Source organism: Leucoraja erinacea, chromosome 15 (genome assembly GCF_028641065.1).
Source record: "Leucoraja erinacea ecotype New England chromosome 15, Leri_hhj_1, whole genome shotgun sequence".
NCBI classification, from domain to species: domain Eukaryota; kingdom Metazoa; phylum Chordata; class Chondrichthyes; order Rajiformes; family Rajidae; genus Leucoraja; species Leucoraja erinaceus.
In genome coordinates this window covers 32,263,642-32,282,295 of record NC_073391.1, presented here as the reverse complement: position 1 = coordinate 32,282,295, position 18,654 = coordinate 32,263,642, and the positions used below count along the sequence as shown (strand labels likewise).

Below are 18,654 nucleotides of genomic sequence, written 5' to 3'. Positions count from 1 at the left end.
TTTTGGGCCGTGAATCTTCTTCTGACCTCTATTCGTGTTGTTGACACTAGTGTGCTCCCAATCCCATATCCCCTCTGACTAGGACCTCACATTACAATCCTTGCCCCTTCGACAGCTAAACATTACAAGACCCTGACTCTGATTGAACCAAATAAGTTGTTTATCAAGGTTCTGACTGTAGCTCGTCGAATTTCGATTCAAGAAAGGTAAAGGGTAATATTTAATTCATGTCTGAACCCAGTTCTTGGAATAAACTGAAAGGAAGGAGGTGTTTGTTACAGACTCACAGAATCTCAGGGTGATGAATAATTTAGCATTTGCTTAGTGCCATGACTGAGTGTACTGGTACAGACTGGGTCTGTTGGTGATATCTGGTCAGTAATCTTCTCATCGACCATCACGGCGGCTCAGTGGCGCAGCTGGTAGAGCCGCTGCCTCACAGCGCCAGAGACCCGGGTTCAATCCTGACCTCGGGTACTGCGTAAGTGTGTGGAATTTGCACAATTTATTCTCGTGGGTTTTCTCCGGGTACTACGGTTTCATCCCACATCCCAAAGACGCGCGGGTTTTGTAAGTTAAATGGCACTCTGTAAATTTTCCTCTAGTGTGTAGATGGATGAGAAAGTAGGATTCGATCCTGACTCTGGGTGCTGTCTGTATGGAGTTTGTTTGTTCTCCCCATGACCGCGTGGGTTTTCTCCGGGTGCTCCGGGTTCCTCCAACACTCCAAATATATGTAAGTTTACAAGTTAATTGGATTCAGTAAAAATTGTAAATTGTCCCTAGTGTGTAGGATAGTGATAGTATACGGGGTGATCACTGGTCGGCACGGACTCGATGTATCTCTAAACTAAAGATACTCTCGGACAACAGCAAGAGACCTCCCGGGACGACTCTTGGCATCGCAAGGACTGGCTTCCAGCTATTATTGGGCAAGTGGTACAGAAGTGTGAAAACGCACTCCTCCAGATTCAGGGACTGCTTCTTTCCAGCTATTATCAGGCAACTGAACAGTCCTATCATCAACTACATCAGCAGTTCCCAACCTTTTTCATCCCGTTTAGCCCAGGCAACTTTAATAGTACATAACAATGTTATTTCACTTATTTATGAACAACTAATGAAGAACAGATACTGGTGTACCAGAACCAAACACAGTCAGTCAATGAGAAGAAATATGTACAAATCCAGAATCTACAAATACACCTCCTGGGTAGGTAAAATTTACCCCTGGTAGGGAACCCTTGAACTAGATTCACACTTCTCTATCTCTTGGCTGATGGGAGAGGGGAGAAGAGGGAGCGACGGTGGTGTGACTGGTTCTTGATTACGTTGGTGGCCTTGCCGAGGCAGCTTGAGGCGTGGATGGAGTCAATGGGAGGGAGGTTGGTTAGCGTCATAGAGATTGGAAACAGGCTCTTCGGCCCATCTTGCCCGCGCTGACCAACATGGCCCATCTATACTAGTCCTATCTGCCTGCGTTTCCTCCATATGCCTCTAAACCTTTCCTATCCACGTCCCTGTCCAATTGTTTTTTAAACATTGTGGTAGTACCTGCCTCAACGACCTCCTCTGGCAGCTCGTTCCATACACCCACCACCCTCTGTAGCAAAATGTTGCCCCTCAGGTTCCTGATAAATATTTCCCTTTCACCTTCAACCTATGTCCCTTGGTTCTTGATACTCTCCTACACTGGGTAGGTGACAGCAACCACTAATTGTAAAATAATTGGCAACTAATGGTGTTACATGCTTGGTTACAAAAAGCTGGAATAACTTCACTCATTTTTGGGTCAATGGTCAATTATTTGGGCCAATGATTTGCTTCTTAGCACTCACTCCAATGTAAAAAACCAAACCACTGACCCACCACACACACACACACACACACACACACGCACACGCACGCGCACACACACACACACACACACACACATGTAAACTGCACATAAAAACACATGCACATACGTATAGACACATATGCAAGCATTCTAATGCACACACACGTACACATGTGCACACACTATGAACTCACACCCAAATATGCACACACATATGCAGACATACGTACACACATATGTGCACACCCATGCAAACATACACACTGATACATATGTTCATGCCCCTAGGCACACACACACAAGCAGGCACATGCACACATTTGCATAGATGTACACACTGATGCACATACACCAAACACACTTGTACTGACGCACAAACACCCATATGCACACAGAGAGATGTAAGCATGCACTGATGTACATCCTATAAGTGTGCGCGCGCACACACAGACTCGGACACAGGCTCTAAGATCTTTGGGCACGGGTGTGCACATACGGGCATTCCCACAGCTTCACGGCGTTGAGGAAAGAGGGAATAGAGAGCTTATTCCTTGGCTCAGCCTCAGCACAGAGAGGGGAAGGGAGGACGGGGGGAAGAGGGTCAAAGGTGAGGAGAGGCTTGACTATAATGAGCATCACTGTGAAGATAAATTGGGAGGGAAGAGAAAGATTGACTGAGAGAGTCTTCCTGATATCAATAATTCAGGAGGTTAATGGCTAGTTGGCGGTGACTGGAAAGGGAGGTTGAGCAGCCCAGCGATGTTTCATCTTGGGATAATTCACCACAGCTGCTGTTTAATGCCATCCAATTAACATCCAATAATCAGGCCTTCCTCTCTGCAAATTGATCTGTTACTTGATACCTCCCTTGGTAATTTCACACACGCGCACGCATTCCTTAACAGAGGCAGCGAGAACTTCAGGAAGTAAAACACACACACACACGCACACGCATACACACGCACACGCATGCACACACACACACGCGCGCACACACACATGCACACACACACACGTGCGCACACAGTAATTGGTTCCGCACAATTCACCTCTTTGTATTTAGGGAATATCAGCAAAGTAACTCTACCTCTGTGCAGAAAACACAAGATTTTAGCATCCTAATTCTTCCATTCCCAATGCCCCAAGCCTAACACTGCCCTTGGAGTGTGTGGTGGGACAGTGTAGAGGGAACGTCACTCTGTATCTAACCCGTGCTGTCCCTGCCCTGGGAGTAGTGTAAGAATAAAATACTATGTTAAATCAGAATAAAGCTCATATTCCAACAATATTCAAAACAGAGATATTAGATCTTTCACTGAACAGTTGCGATCAGTCTGCCTTGGCCCATGTGATCTCTCGGTTGCCAACCATTTTAACTCCCCTTCCCATTCCCATATTGACCTTTCTGTCCTGGGCCTCCTCCACTGTCAGAGTGAGGCCACACGCAAACTGGAGGAACAGCACCTCATATTCCCCTTGGGAAGATTACACCCCACAGTATGAACGTTGATTTCTCTGATTTCAATTACATAGAAACATAGTAACATAGACAATAGGTGCAGGAGGAGGCCATTCGGCCCTTCGAGCCAGCACCGCCATTCATTGTGATCATGGCTGATCGTCAATTATCGCTTGCATTCCTCTCCCCCCTATCTCCCCCATCCTAGTCGTCCTACCAGATCCACTGTCGTGCTTCCTTGTATACCTCTCGTTAGCACACTGTCCCCAGCCACCAATGGGCCATTATGGACTCCACCCTTCCTGAGGTCATCTGTTGACAGCCCAGGTTTGTTCTGAAAGGTCTCGCCTCCAGTTCTTCCCTCCCCCACCCTCCTCCTCTCTCCACCTCTATCTTTCAGTCTGAAGAAGGGTCCCGACCGGAAATGTCACCTATTCTTCTTCCCCCTCCCCAGAGATGCTGCCTGACCCGCTGAGTTGTTCCAGCATTTTGTGCCTGCCTTCGCTATAAACCAGCATCAGCAGTTCAGTTCATGTGTCGTCCCTTCCTACACATTAGAAATTAGAACCTTTGGTCTACAAAGGGTTAATGAGAAAGCCAGAGTCTGGCCTACATATCCTCTGCTCAGCGCGGTGGAATCAATCAACTTACGCATAAATCCAACGTGATCATCAACATCTGTTGCCTCAGTCTATCAGCCGTGTTTCGTGCCCAGGAGTACAATGTGCTGCGATGTATAACACCAGACACACTATGTGCTGCTCAATAATACACAGCACTTTACAGTACCACCACCCCACAGTCACACACTAAAAATCAAAGGCAGCAAGAGAGCATCGGGATGTTAACCTCCCCGATGTAGAAACAAGGAACCGCAGATGTCGGCTTTAACAAAAAGAAAAGTGCTGGGGGGGCCGCAGAGGGTCAGACAGCATCCCCGGAGAACTGGTTATATAGCACGCATCCAATGCTTGTCGGTACACGTGACAATAAACTGAAAATGAACTGAACATGGATAGGTAATAGACACAAAATAGACAATAGACTATGCTGGAGTAACTCAGCGGGACAGGCAGCATCTCTGGAGAGAAGGGGAATGGGTGACATTACCAGTCACGTCCCTTCTTCAATCAAAGATAGACACAATGTGTTCACGCTAGTCCTTTGTTATCCCACTTGCTCATCCACCAGTCTAACATTAGAAAGCATAGGTTTAAGGCGAGAGGGGAAAGATTCAATGGGAGCCTTAGTGGCAACATTTTCACACGGTAGGGTGGTGGGTGTGTGGGATGAGCTCCAGAGGAGTGGATATAATTCAAACTTTTAAAAGACATTTGGACATGTACACGGGTAGGAAAAGTTTAGATGGATTTGGGCCGAATCAGGTACGGAGGATTTGCTCAGGTTGGCAACTTATAGAGTCAAAGACCATGGGAACAGGCTCTTTGGCCCAATTTATTCATGCTGACCAAGAGGCTGCAATGAAGCTAGTCCCTCCTCACTGACGATATCCCTCACGACCTTTCCCATCCACGTATCTGTCCAAATGTCCTTTAAGTGTTGTGATATTATCTGCCTCACCAACCTCCTCTGGTAGCTTGTTCCATACACCCACCCGCCCTCTGTGTGAAAAAGTTGCCCCACAGCTTTCTATTAAATCTTTCCCCTCTCACCTTAAACCTATGCCCTCTCGTCCTTGATCCCTGTACCCTGGTTAAAGGACTCATGCTATCCATTCCCCTCATGAATTGATACACCCCTATAAGATCACCCCTCGGCCTCCTGTGCTCCAGGGAATAAGCCTGCTCATCCTCTCCCTATATCTCAGGCCCTCGATTCCTGGCAACATACTCGTGAATCTTCTCTGCATTCTTTCCAACTTAATGGCATCTTTTCTAAAGCAGGGTGACCTAAATTGTACACGATACTTGGTCAGTATGGACGAGTTGGGCTGAAGGGCCTGTTTTGTGCTGTGTTAGTGGAATTCTCTGCCTCAGAGGGTGGTGGAGGCAGGTTCTCTGGATGCTTTCAAGAGAGAGCTAGATAGGGCTCTTAAAAACAGCGGAGTTATGGGAGGTTACACAGAAAAGCTGGAGAAACTCAGCGGGTGCAGCAGCATCTATGGAGCGAAGGAAATAGGCAACGTTTCGGGCCGAAACCCTTCTTCAGACTGGAGTTATGGGATATGGGGAGAAGGCAGGAACGGGGTACTGATTGGTGATGATCAGCCATGCTCACATTGAATGGCGGTGTTGGCTCGAAGGGTCGAATGGCCTACTCCTGCACCTATTGTTTATTGTCTATTGTTACTCTATGATAGGTGTGACATTGAATCCTCAGTTTTTGCTCGCTCTCTTGTCAGGAGACCCTCAGCTGCCCTATGTTGAGACTTTAGAGATAAAGCTCAAAAGCAGGCCTTTCGGCCCGCCGAGTCCATGCTAGCCAGCGATCACCCCGTACACTAGCACTATCCTACGCACAAGGGACAATTTCCAATTTATAGAAGCCAATTAATCTACAAACCTGTACGTCTTTGGTGTGGGAAGAAACCGGAGCACCAGGAGAAAATCCGCGCGGGAACAAGGAGAACATACAAACTCCACACAGACAGCACCCATAGTCAGGATCGATGCTGGGTCTCTGGTGCTGTGAGCAGTGGCGGACTGGGTCTAAAAATATTGGTTGCCAGGAGACAAAGGGGGCCCACCCACAACTACAATGCTATCATTTAACAGAGGCCCACTTGCTATCACTTCATCAGGGGCCCACTTGCCATTGGGCAAGCTGACACCCTGGCCAGTCCACCACTGGCTGTGAGGCGGCAACTCCCACTGCTGCACCACTGTGCCGCCCCTGTACTGTGCCACCCCTGTACTGTGCCACTCCTGTACTGTGCTGTACTGTGCTACTCCTGTGCTGTGCCACCTTGGATCCAGGGACTACATTGGAGGAGCAAGGGTTAAGTTACTGGAATCAACACCAGAAGGCTGGATTTAACACTCAGACACCATGGGTTGAGATCCTGCCAGTGGTAGGTGTGAAATGTAAATGCAGTCACTATTCTAGGTTTGACACAAAAGCAGCTAGTTTTAGGATAGTGATTACAAACTATCATATTGTCATTCCAGCCCGTCTGGTTCACTGGTGCAGGAGACCTGCTCCCATCTGGTCCCACCAATGTGGGTCCATTCTGACATGGTCCAGGAAGTTAATCAGTCCCAGGGCAGTGAGATGAGACAGGCCTGTGATGTACCTGTGTGTGTGTGTGTATCTGCCACAGCTTCTCAGCCTTCTCACATCATCTAATTATCATCAACACCCTGTCATGTCTCATTCCTCTTGGAATGGTTCAGTTCTTTCCCCAAACCCTTTCTCTCCCTTTCTCCCTCTCGATCTCTCCCTCTCTCTCTCTTCCCCTTTCTTCCTCTCTATCTCTGCCCTTTTCTCCCTTTAACTCACCCTCCCTCTCTATCCCTCTATTCTTTTCTCCTTCTTTATCTCTTTCTTCCTCTCCTCTCCTTCTCTCCCTCCCTCTCTATCTTTCCATCCTCTCTCTCCCATTTTTGCATTCTTTCCTCCCACCCTCTCCTTTTAATCTCTCTTTTTTCACTGTCGCTTTCCTCTTTTTCTCTCCTTCTCCTTCTCTCAACTCTCTCTCTCTTTCTCTCTCCCCCACTCCATTCTCCTTTCCTCCCCCTTCCTCCTCAACCCTTCTGTCTCTCCCTATCCCTTTCTCCCTATCCATCTCTTTATTCCTCTCCCACCCCTTCTTCTCTTGTTCTTTCCCACTCTCATCCCATTCTTTCTCTCTCCTTTTCACTATCGCTTCCATCTTTCTCTCCCTCTCCCAACTACTCCCATTCTCCTCTCCATTCTCCTTTCCTTGCCCCTCCTACTCTCCTGCCCTCTCTCTCTCTCTCTCTCTCTCCTCCCTCTCACCCTCCTTCGTTTATTTCCCACTCTTTCTCCATCTTTCATTCGCACTCTTCTCTCTCTCTCTCTCTCTCTCTCGACATCTCTCCCTCTCTCGATATCTCTCCCTCTCTCTATATCTCCCTCTCTCTCTCTCTACATCTCTCTGACCTCTCGCTCTCTTTATCTCACTTCCTGCCCCTCCTTTAGGATTCTGACTAAACCATGTGTCAATTTCTATCTGATAGAAAATGCTTCTCTGATGTATCCGATGGCATGTCACCACTTTAAAAGGGCACCGCATAAATGCACGTTATTGTGATAGTTGCAACTTGATAAACTGGACAGGACCCATTTAAAAACATGCCTTGAACACTAGGCACTGCTTCCAAACACAGTCTCGTGAACTGCTTAGAGCCAAGATGTTTGGGAAGAATGATGATGTTATTAACTATTCTTAGTTAGCTGTGTTTTAATTAGGGATTGAATATTTTATGGGATTATATTCGCTTTTGATCCAGGTCTTCTGACATTTCTCAGACTCTCTAATTTGATGTTTTATATTTATACCAGGGAGAAGCAATCAGTGCATCAGTCACTTTCAATTCAACTGTTTCCTGCTCACTTGCCACCCAAATTAATAATGTTACCAGGTACTCCCAGGGCAGGGACAGCATGGGTTAGATACAGACTGAAGCTCCCTCTACACTGTCCCATCACACACTCCTAAAGCAGGTCTTTTTATAGTTCCAGGGATACAGATTGGAAGACATTCTTGCCACAGAGGGAGTACAGAAAAGGTTCACCAGACTAATTCCTGGGATGTCAGGACTTTCAAATGAAGAAAGACTGGATAGACTCGGCTTGTACTCGCTAGAATTTCGAAGATTGAGGGGGGATCTTATAGAAATTTACAAAATTCTTAAGGGGTTGGACAGGGTAGATGCAGGAAGATTGTTCCCGATGTTGGGGACGTCCAGAACAAGGGGTCACAGTTTAAGGATAAGGGGGAAGTCTTTTAGGACCGAGATGAGAAAATCATTTTTCACACAGAAGGTAGTTGAGGCTAGTTCATTGGGTAGTTGAGGCCAGTTCAAGAGGGAGTTAGATGTGGTCCTTGTGGCTAAAGGGATCAGGGGGTATGGAGAGAAAGCAAGTACAGGATACTGAGTTGGATGATCAGCCATGATCATATTGAATGACGGGGCCAGGCTCGAAGGGCCGAATGGCCTACTCCTGCACCCATTGTCTATTTTTCTAAGGGACAATTTACAGAGGGCCGATTAACCTACAAACCTGCACGTTTTTGGAATGTGGGAGGAAAACGGAGAACTCAGAGAAAACATACGAGGCCGCAGGGAGAATGTACAAACTGTGCACAGACATCATCGTAATCGAGATCGAAACTGTGTCCCTGGCGCTGTGACTATTGTGTCTTGTCGTTGTAGTTAAGTTATTGGACCTTGGTGAAATTCTGGACTGTGGATTCAGAAGCCTCAGTTGATATCCAACCATTTTAGCCAAGAGTTTAAATTCAAGTAATGAAATATATCTGGATCTTTTGTCTGAAAAATACTGACCATAAAATGACTGGGTTGTCATAAAAGCCCATCTGGCTCACTAGTGTTCTCCAAGAAAGGAAGTCTGCAGTCAACATCACGCCTGCTCCATTGCTGCCCTTCGATTCACGGCTTACTTAGCCATGGGAGTGGTGGACACTGCCCGGTCCATCACAGGTACTGACCACACCACCATCATAGGGATCTACAAGAGTCACTGCCTCAAAAAGGCAACCAACATCATCAAAGACCCACGCTGCCTACCCATGCTCCCATTGCACACCTACCATCATCGGGTGGCACGGTGGCGCAGCAGTAGAGCTGCTGCCTCACACCCGGCTTATGGGTGCTGTCTTTACGGAGTTTGTACGTTCTCCCTACGACTTTGTGGGTTTTCCATTTTCCTACCACACTCCAAAGACGTACAGGTTTGTAGGTTAATTGGCATCAGTAAATTGGAAATTGTCCCTAGTATATACACTAGAGCTTGAGTCTGGGGTAATCGCCGTCTTGGCATGGACTTGGTAGGCCGAAGGACCAGTTTCCACACTGGATCTCTGCACATTTTCTCCCCTGACTCTCAGTCTGAAGAAGCATCTCGATCCGAAACATCAACGATTCCTTTTGTCCAAAGAAGCGGCCTGACCCGCTGAGTTACTCCAGCATTTAGTGTCTATTGAGTATAGAGATTGGGAGGTCATGTTGCAGTTGTATAAGACGCTGGTGAGGCCAGATTTAGAGTATTGTGTTCAGTTTTGGTCACCATGTTATAGAAAAGATGTGCTCAGGCTGGAAAGGGTGAACTGCTGGAGGAGGTAGTGGAGGCAGGTACTATTGCAATGTTTAAGAGATATTTAGACAGGTACATTGATAGGATGGGTTTAGAGGGATATGGGCCAAACGCAGGCAGGTGAGAGAGTGTAGATGGGGCATGTTGGTCGGCGTGGATAAGTTGGGCTGAAGGGCCTGTTTCCAGGCTGTATAACACAAGGCTCCCAACACCCATAATATCTTGTGTGTAGGAAAGAACTGCAATGCTGGTTTAAATCAAAGGTAGACACAAAATGCTGGAGTAACTTGATGTTGCCCGTCCTGCTGAGTTACTCCAGCATTTTGTGTCTACCCATAATCTCTTTACGGGGTGGGGCGGTAATTGAAGGAGGTGAGGTGGAGTGGGGGGTGGGGTGGAGTTGGGGGTGGGGGGGGAAGGGGGGGGGGGGGGGGGGGGGGGAGATGGATCTGAGCAAAAATCTCAACAACTATGGGACAGGACTGTGGGACAAGGTCTCGACCAGAGGAGGGCCAAATAAGCAACTGCTCCCCCTGCTCCCCCTCTCTCCCCACTCCCAACACCCCTCCTTCTCTCTCCCTATCAGTTCTCTCCCCACACACCTCTGTCATTCCTGATACAGCCCCAAACATGCCCCATGTTATTTGTAGCGACAACATCCCAGGCACCGTAAAGTGGCACCCCACTACTGACCCCTCCCCCCCCCCTCCCGCCACTCCAATAAACGCAGATGCATTCCATCCTTGCCTGCTCTCGTCCCCATCTCTAACAAAAAACCTGAATCACTCCCCCTCCCCTCCCCCTCCCCAGTCCCCCTCCCCTCCCCCCCCCCCCCCCCCCCCCCCCCCCCCCCTCCCCCCCCCCCCTCCCCTCTACCCAACCCCCCATCTCCAGCAAAAACCTGAATCACAACCACTACTCCCATGAAAAAAAAAACAAGTCTCTTGAACATTGCATTTCCACCTTCAATAGATAAATACCAGATCACCAGGAAATTAGATCAGGTCAGGATTAGATAGATTCCCAATCCTGATATAATAGAAGATAGACACAAAATGCTGGAGAAACTCAGCGGGTCAGGCAGCATCTCTGGAGGAACGGAGTAAGTGGCGTTTCGAGTCGAGGCCCTTGTTCTGAAGGAGTCTGAAGAAAGGTCTCGACCGGAAATGTCACCAAATCCTTTCTTCCAGATATGCCGCTTGACCCGCTACGAGTTACTCCAGCATTTTGTGCCTATCTTCGGTGTCCTGCATCTACAGTTCCTTCCCACTCGTAATAAAAACAGAATTCAGGATCGCGTCAACGACGCAGACCGAGTTAAAAGCTCATCGCAAATTCACCATCCAGTAACACAAGTGGAGATGGACACAAAATGCTGGAGAAATTCAGCAGGACGGGCAGCAGAGAGGGAATGGGTGATGTTTCGGGACGAGACCCTTCTTTAGACAATACTTCAGCCCATCTCGACCCGAAACGTCACCCATTCCTTCTCTCCAGAGATGCTGCCTGAGCTGCTGAGTTACTCCAGCATTTGTGTGTCTATCGTCGGTTTAAACCGGCATCTGTGAAAACAACGGCACGGACTGAGACCATTCAGCCCATTCAATCCTGTGCTGCCTCTTTGAAGCAGCCCGCCAGCCTACCCCGCACCCACTGGGAAAGTGCCCAGCGATGTCACGGTCAGGGAGGCGAGAGGCAGCGCCAAGCACACACTTACCTTGGCTCAAAGTGCCCGTCAGGAACCTAAAGAAGAAGCGGGCCACTTTGGTCAGCTGCCTCTTGCATCGCCTCTTACAAACGCTCATTGTGAAGGCAGGCCGAGGGAGGAAGATGGGTGTCGGCGGATGCACATCCAAAATAAATGATCTTCGGCGATGGAGAGTCGGCGGGATCACCAATAGTGGGGAAGAGAGTGTTGGAGGCACTCCGTGACTTAGTCCCGGCCTACCCTTCTCCCCACTCTGCTTCTAAATAAATCTCTTCCTTCCCGTCAGTCAGCCGGGCTGCGGTGATCTTCAATCAAATCTTGCAGTCCTGACTCTTGCAAGTCTGAGATTGTTTTGTATTAATTGACGTTTCTCTCTCTCTCTCTCTCCCCCCCGTGCCTTTCTCTCAGCACTCGCACCCCACACACACACACACACACACATCTGCCCGAGGTTTCAGCGAATTACATACTAATAGGGTTGCCAAGGGAACGACAGACTCGATGGCTCATATCAGCTGCACAAGACCAACCTCAGCCAGCAGAGAGCTTAGTGCGTGTGTGAGAGAGTGTGAGTGTGAGTGAGAGTGTGAGTGTGAGTGAGTGAGAGTGTGAGTGAGAGTGTAAGTGAGAGTGAGTGAGAGTGAGAGTGTGAGTGTGTGAGAGTGTGAGCGTGAGTGAGAGTGAGTGAGAGTGTGAGTGTGAGCATGAGAGTGAGCGTGAGAGTGTGAGCGTGAGCGTGTGAGCATGAGAGTGTGAGTGTGTGTGAATGTGTGAGTGTGAGTATGAGTATGAGTGAGTGTTTGTGGTGGATGTGTGTGTGCAAGAGAGGGAGAAAGAGAATATTTGAGTGGGGGGTTTGTGTTTGTGGATGATCTGTGTGAGAGAAAATACAGTGTTTTGTGTGTTGGGGGGGGGGTGGTTGTAAGTGTATGTGTGTGAGTGTGAGAGTGATTGTTGGAGATGATGTTGTGTGTGTGAATGTTTGTATGGGATCTGTGCTTGTATGTTGAGAGAGAGAATTTGTGGGAGATGTATTTGTGAGTGTGTGTGGGAGTGTTTGTAAGTCCGCCTTTGGGATGTTTTATACTGTACGTATGTGAACAAACGTGTTTGTTTAGTTTAGGTTGCGTGAGTGTTGAGTGTTGAGTGTGTGGGTATATGGTGAAAATATGTGTGGGCGATTATGTATGTGCTTATGTAAGTGTCTGTGCTCTGAATGTGTGCATGTTTGTTGATGTATATGTGTATGTCTGTGTACGTGTGCACGTGACTGTGTACATGGTTGTTTGGCTGTGTGACTATATGTGTGTCCATCTGTCTACATGTGTGTCTGTGTGTATTTGTGTGTTCATGTGATTGTGTGTTCATGTGTGTATGTCTATATGTTTCTGTCTGTATATGCTAGTTTGTGTTTGTGTATGCATGTGTGTCTGTATATGATTGTCTGTCTATGCTGGTATGTGCATGTTTGTCTGTGTATGCAACTGTGTGTGTGCGTGCATATCTCTGTGTACTTATGTGCATGCGTGTATGTGTGTGTGTTTACATGCATGTCTGTTTATGTGTCTGTTTGTTTATATGTGTGCGCATCTGTCTGTTTAGGTGTGTGTGTGTGTGTTTGCATGTGTGTGTTTGCATGTGTGTGTGTTTGCATGTGTGTGTGTGTTTGCATGTGTGTGTGTGCGTGTGTGTGTGTGTGTGTGTGTGTGTTTGCATGTGTGTGTGTTGTGTGTGTGTGTGTGTTTGCGTGTGTGTGTGTTTGTGTGTGTGTGTGTTTGCGTGTGTGTGTGTTTGCATGTGTGTGTGTGTTTGCGTGTGTGTGTGTTTGCGTGTGTGTGTGTTTGCATGTGTGTGTGTTTGCATGTGTGTGTGTGTGTGTGTGTGTGCGTGTGTGTGTTTGCGTGTGTGTGTGTTTGTGTGTGTGTGTGTGTGTTTGCATGTGTGTGTGTTTGCATGTGTGTGTGCGTGTGTGTTTGCTATGATGGCCTCGTTCATTGAACCCCAGTGCATGTACTGCTGAAGCCGCGGTTGTGATAGATCCACCACTTGATTTCAACTGAGCTTAAGATCACCAAGAGCCTAAAATTAAAACTGTATGAATCTGAGTTGGTCAGGAGAGCTGCCGCTCAGTGACCTGATTCACACCAGGACCTGCCTCCACCTCTCCCTGGTGTGCCCTGACCTACTTCGACTTCCAGTCCAATAATGGATGGAATTTGCAATTGCTGTCATTTTCATCCACATCCACATCCATGCCTTCTCCTCCCACCCAACTCCACCCACACCTCACGCTGGCCTCTGCAAAGCAACCAACATAATCAACGTGTAGAAACAATGAACTGCAGATGCTGGTTTATACCAAAGATAGACACAAAGTGCTGGAGTAACTCAGCAGGTCAGGCAGCTTCTCTGGAGAAAAAGGATGGGTGACGTTTTGGGTCGGGATCCCTCTTCAGACTCATAATCAAGGACCGCTCACACACTCCCCTCTCCGGTCGGGCAGAAGATACAAAATCTGGAAAGCACGTACCACTAGGATTCAGGAACAGCTTCTTCCCCGCTGTTCTCAGACTACGGAGCGGTACGCCCATAAGCCAGGATGTAGTCCTGATCTTCCAACCTACCTCCTTGCAGACGTGGCACTTTTTTTAAACTGTACTTTCTCTGTAACTATAACACCATAGCAATGTAACACTATATTCTATAAAAGACAGAAAGTGCTGGAGTAACTCAGCATTTCGATATAAACCAGCATCAGCAGTTCCTTCCTACACATAGGCAAGGTTTAGGAACTCACTATTTATGGTTGGAGGCAGTAGTAGCTGTTAGTTATTTATTTCTCTAAATTATAGTTTTATGCTTTGAACATGTACAGATGGAGTGAAATAGTCCTTCAAGATGACAGCGAGAAAATTACTGCCTTCAAGGTTCAGGGTTTTGCATATTTTCTTGTGATTCAGCATTAGCCTCTTCTGTACGTGTCCTTATGACCCCATGAATAAAAGTCTCAACTGTCTCTACTTAGTATTTAAGTAATTTAAGGTTTTGTAGGTTAATTGGCCCTCGAGATTCAGGGACAGTTTCTTCACAGCTGTTATCAGACAACTAAACCATACTCTCACCAACTGGGGAGCGGTCCCGAGTTACTATCCATCTCATTGAAGACCCTCGGACTATCTAGAAGCAGACTTTACTGGACTTAATCTAGCACTAAACGTTATCCCCTTTATCCTGCATTTGTATACTGTAGACGGCTCAATTGTAATCATGTGTAGTCCTTCCGCACAACAAAAGCTTTTCACTGTACCTCGTTACACATGACAATAAACTAAACTAAACTAAACTCTGTAGAATTGTCCCAAGTGTGCAGGGAGTGGATGAGATAAAATAGAATTGATACAGCATGTTGCACGGCCCAATGGCAGAGCGGTAGAGTTGCTGCCTCACAGCGCCAGAGACCCGGGTTACATCCTGATCTCAGATTCTGTCTTGTGTGTGGAGTTTGCATGTTCTCGGTGTGACCGCGTGGCTTTTTATCCGGGTGCTCCGGTTTTGTTCCACATCCCAAAGACATAGAAACATAGAAACATAGAAATTAGGTGCAGGAGTAGGCCATTCGGCCCTTCGAGCCTGCACCGCCATTCAATATCATCATGGCTGATTATCCAACTCAGTATCCCGTACCTGCCTTCTCTCCATACCCTCTGATCCCCTTGGCCACAAGGGCCACATCTAACTCCCTCTTAAATATAGCCAATGAACTGGCCTCAACTACCCTCTGTGGCAGAGAGTTCCAGAGATTCACCACTCTCTGTGTGAAAAAGTTCTCCTCATCTCGGTTTTAAAGGATTTCCCCCTTATCCTTAAGCTGTGACCCCTTGTCCTGGACTTCCCCAACATCGGGGACAATCTTCCTGCATCTAGCCTGTCCAACCCCTTAAGAATTTTGTAAGTTTCTATAAGATGCACCAAAGTAGGTTAATTGGCAGCTGTAAATTGCCCCTTAATATGTAGGATGCAAAAATGGGCTAACGTATAACTAGGCATACATACAAGGTGCGGGTCAGGCTGCACCTGGAGTACTGTGAACAAATTTGGGCACCATTTCTGAGGAAGGATGTGCTGGCTCTGTAGTGGGTCCAGTGGAGGTTTGACAATGATTCCAGGAATGAGTTGGCTAGCATATGATGAGCGTTTGACAACACTGGGCCTGTACTCGCTGGAGTTTAGAAGGTTGAGGGGGGACCACATTGAAACTTACAGAATAATGAAAGGCATAGATAGAGTGGGTGTGGAAAGAATGTTTCCACAGGTGGGAGAGTCTAGGACCAGAGGTCATAGGCTCAGAATTGAAGGGAGCTCTTTTAGAAAGGAGGTGAGAAGGAACTTCTTTACTCGGAGGGTAGTTAATCTGTGGAATTCATTGCCACAGGGGGCTGTGGAGGCCAAAGTGGATATTTTAAGGCCAGATATTTCTGAAGGAGTAGAAGGTCTTTTTAGGAATGGGAGTGAGAGGAATTCTTTTTCGGATTAGAACTGTGGAATTCATTGCCAAGGGGGATGTGGAGGCCAAGTTGGGAAAAATAGACAAATCTTGATTAGAAGGAACGGGTGTCAAGGGTTATGGGGAGAAGGCAGGAAAATGGGATTAGGAGGCAGCGATCAACCATGATTGAATGGCGGAGTAGACTCGATGGGCCGAATGGCCTAATTCTACTCTGGGTGATCGATGATTGGCGTGCACTTGGTGAGCAGAAGGGCCTGTTTCCATCCTATATTTATAAGATGGAAAAGAGGCATACAACCTGATAGTAGGCCCTTCAGCCCATCGCGCCTGCCCTGACCATCCATTTACACTAATCCTACACTGTTCCCATTTTATTGCACCTCTTTCCTATTAACTCCTAATTAACGGGCAGCATCTGTGGAGGGAAATGGACAGATGATGTTTTGGACCTGTCTAAGGCGACGTTATCGGGGATACCAGGAACTGCAGATGCTGGAATCTTGAGCAAAGTACAAAGTGCTGGATGCACTCAGCGGGCCAGGCAGCACCTATGGAAGGAATGGACAGATGGCGTTTTGGGTTGGGAACCTACTTCCGACTGATGGGGAATGGGGGGGGGGGTTGGAAAAGGGACATGGGGATGGGGCAAAACCTGGCAAGTGATAAGTGGACACAGGTGAGGGGGCTGATTGGCAGATGGGTGGAGTAATGCCAAAGGCTAGAGTTGAAGAGGAGACAAAAGGGAGTCAGATAAGGAGAGAAGAGAACCAGAGGACATGGGTTTAAGACGAGGGTCGAAGGATTTAACAGGAACCCTGGGGGTGACCTTTTTGATCTGGATGAGGGAATTGAAGGCAATATCTCCAAGTTTGCGGATGACACTAAGCTGGGGGGCAGTGTTAGGTGTGAGGAGGATGCTAGGAGACTACAAGGTGACTTGGATAGGCTGGGTGAGTGGGCAAATGTTTGGCAGATGCAGTATAATGTGGATAAATGTGAGGTTATCCATTTTGGTGGCAAAAACGGGAAAGCAGATTATTATCAAAATGGTGGTCGATTGTGAAAGGGGGAGATGCAGCGAGACCTGGGTGTCATGGTACACCAGTCATTGATGGTAGGCATGCAGGTGCAGCAGGCAGTAAAGAAAGCGAATGGTATGTTGGCTTTCATAGCAAGAGGATTTGAGTATAGGAGCAGGGAGGTTCTACTGCAGTTGTACAGGGTCTTGGTGAGACCACACCTGGAGTATTGCGTGCAGTTTTGGTCTCCAAATCTGAGGAAGGACATTATTGCCATAGAGGGAGTGCAGAGAAGGTTCACCAGACTGATTCCTGGGATGTCAGGACTGTCTTATGAAGAAAGACTGGATAGACTTGGTTTATACTCCCTAGAATTTAGGAGATTGAGAGGGGATCTTATAGAAACTTACAAAATTCTTAAGGGGTTGGACAGGCTAGATGCAGGAAGATTGTTCCCGATGTTGGGGAAGTCCAGGACAAGGGGTCACAGCTTAAGGATAAGGGGGAAATCCTTTAAAACCGAGATGAGGAGAACTTTTTTCACACAGAGAGTGGTGAATCTCTGGAACTCTCTGCCACAGAGGGTAGTTGAGGCCAGTTCATTGGCTATATTTAAGAGGGAGTTAGATGTGGCCCTTGTGGCCAAGGGGATCAGAAGGTATGGAGAGAAGGCAGGTACGGGATACTGAGTTGGATGATCAGCCATGATCATAGTAAATGGCGGTGCAGGCTCGAAGGGCCGAATGGCCTACTCCTGCACCTAATTTCTATGTTTCTATGTTTCTATGTTTAAACAAAGGGTGATGGGTGTATGGAACGAGCTGCCAGAGGAGGTAGTTGAGGCAGGTACTATCACAACGTTTAATAGACATTTGGACATGTACATGGATAGGAAAGGTTCGGAGGGACGAAGGCCAATTGCAGGCAGGTGGGACTAGGTAGATGGGACATGATGGACAGTTTGGGCAAGTTGGGCCGAAGGGCCTGTTTCCATATAGACTTTATGACTCTAATAGTTTAATTTAGTTTAGAGATACAAAGCAGAAACAGGCCTTTCGGCCCACCGTGTCCACACTGACCAGCGATACCCGCACACTAGCACTATCCTACACGCACCAGGGAACATTTATAGTTATATCAAACCAATTAACCTACAAACCTGTACGTCTTTGGAGTGTGGGAGGAAACCGGAGATCCTGGAGAAAACCCACGCAAGTCACAGGGAGAACGTACAGACTACATACTGACAGCACCATGGTCAAGGTTGAACCCAGGACTCTGGCGCTGTAAGGTAGCAACTCTACTGCTGTACCACTGTGCCACCCGTATTAATAGACATTGGCTTGTTGAGAGCGCCCTCACTCTCATTGAAAGTGTGTGCTGGAGCCTTTAACTCTGGCCTAAGAGGAGAAATTATTAGCATGTTATGGGAAGAAGGTCCCTGCAACAGTGCTGTACTTCCTCCACACTGCAATGGAGATGGCCTTCACTATAGGCTCACATCTCTGCAGTGGAGCTAACACCAGAGGTGCAGGTACTGATAGCTGAGCCATCATGCACACAACTAGCCTTTGGCCACTGGGATTAATGAAAGGCTTATATGGAGTGACAATAGGCAATAGACAATAGACAATAGGTGCAGGAGTAGGCCATTCGGCCCTTCGAGCCAGCACCGCCATTCAACGTGATCATGGCTGATCACCCCCAATCAGTACCCCATTCCTGCCTTCTCCCCATATCCCCTGACTCCACTATTTTTAAGAGCCCTATCTAGCTCTCTCTTGAAAGCATCCAGAGAACCTGCCTCCACCTCCCTCTGAGGCAGAGAATTCCACACTCACCACTCTCTGTGAGAAAAAG

General features: G+C 47.6%; 1 protein-coding gene across 2 annotated transcripts in view; it reads right to left on the bottom strand.

The window, feature by feature from the left end:
- LOC129704139 (Kv channel-interacting protein 2-like) overlaps positions 1–18,654 on the bottom strand; it is a 193,617-nt gene that overhangs the window by 98,409 nt on the left and 76,554 nt on the right. The window contains exon 1 of one of the 2 annotated variants that reach the window (XM_055647050.1): positions 11,278–11,671. The exons of the other annotated variant lie outside the window; for it this stretch is intronic. Coding sequence (XP_055503025.1) covers positions 11,278–11,365 — 88 coding nt within the window. The 5' untranslated portion in view covers positions 11,366–11,671. Of the gene's footprint in view, positions 1–11,277; positions 11,672–18,654 lie in introns of those variants that run through there. 2 annotated transcript variants of the gene reach the window in all.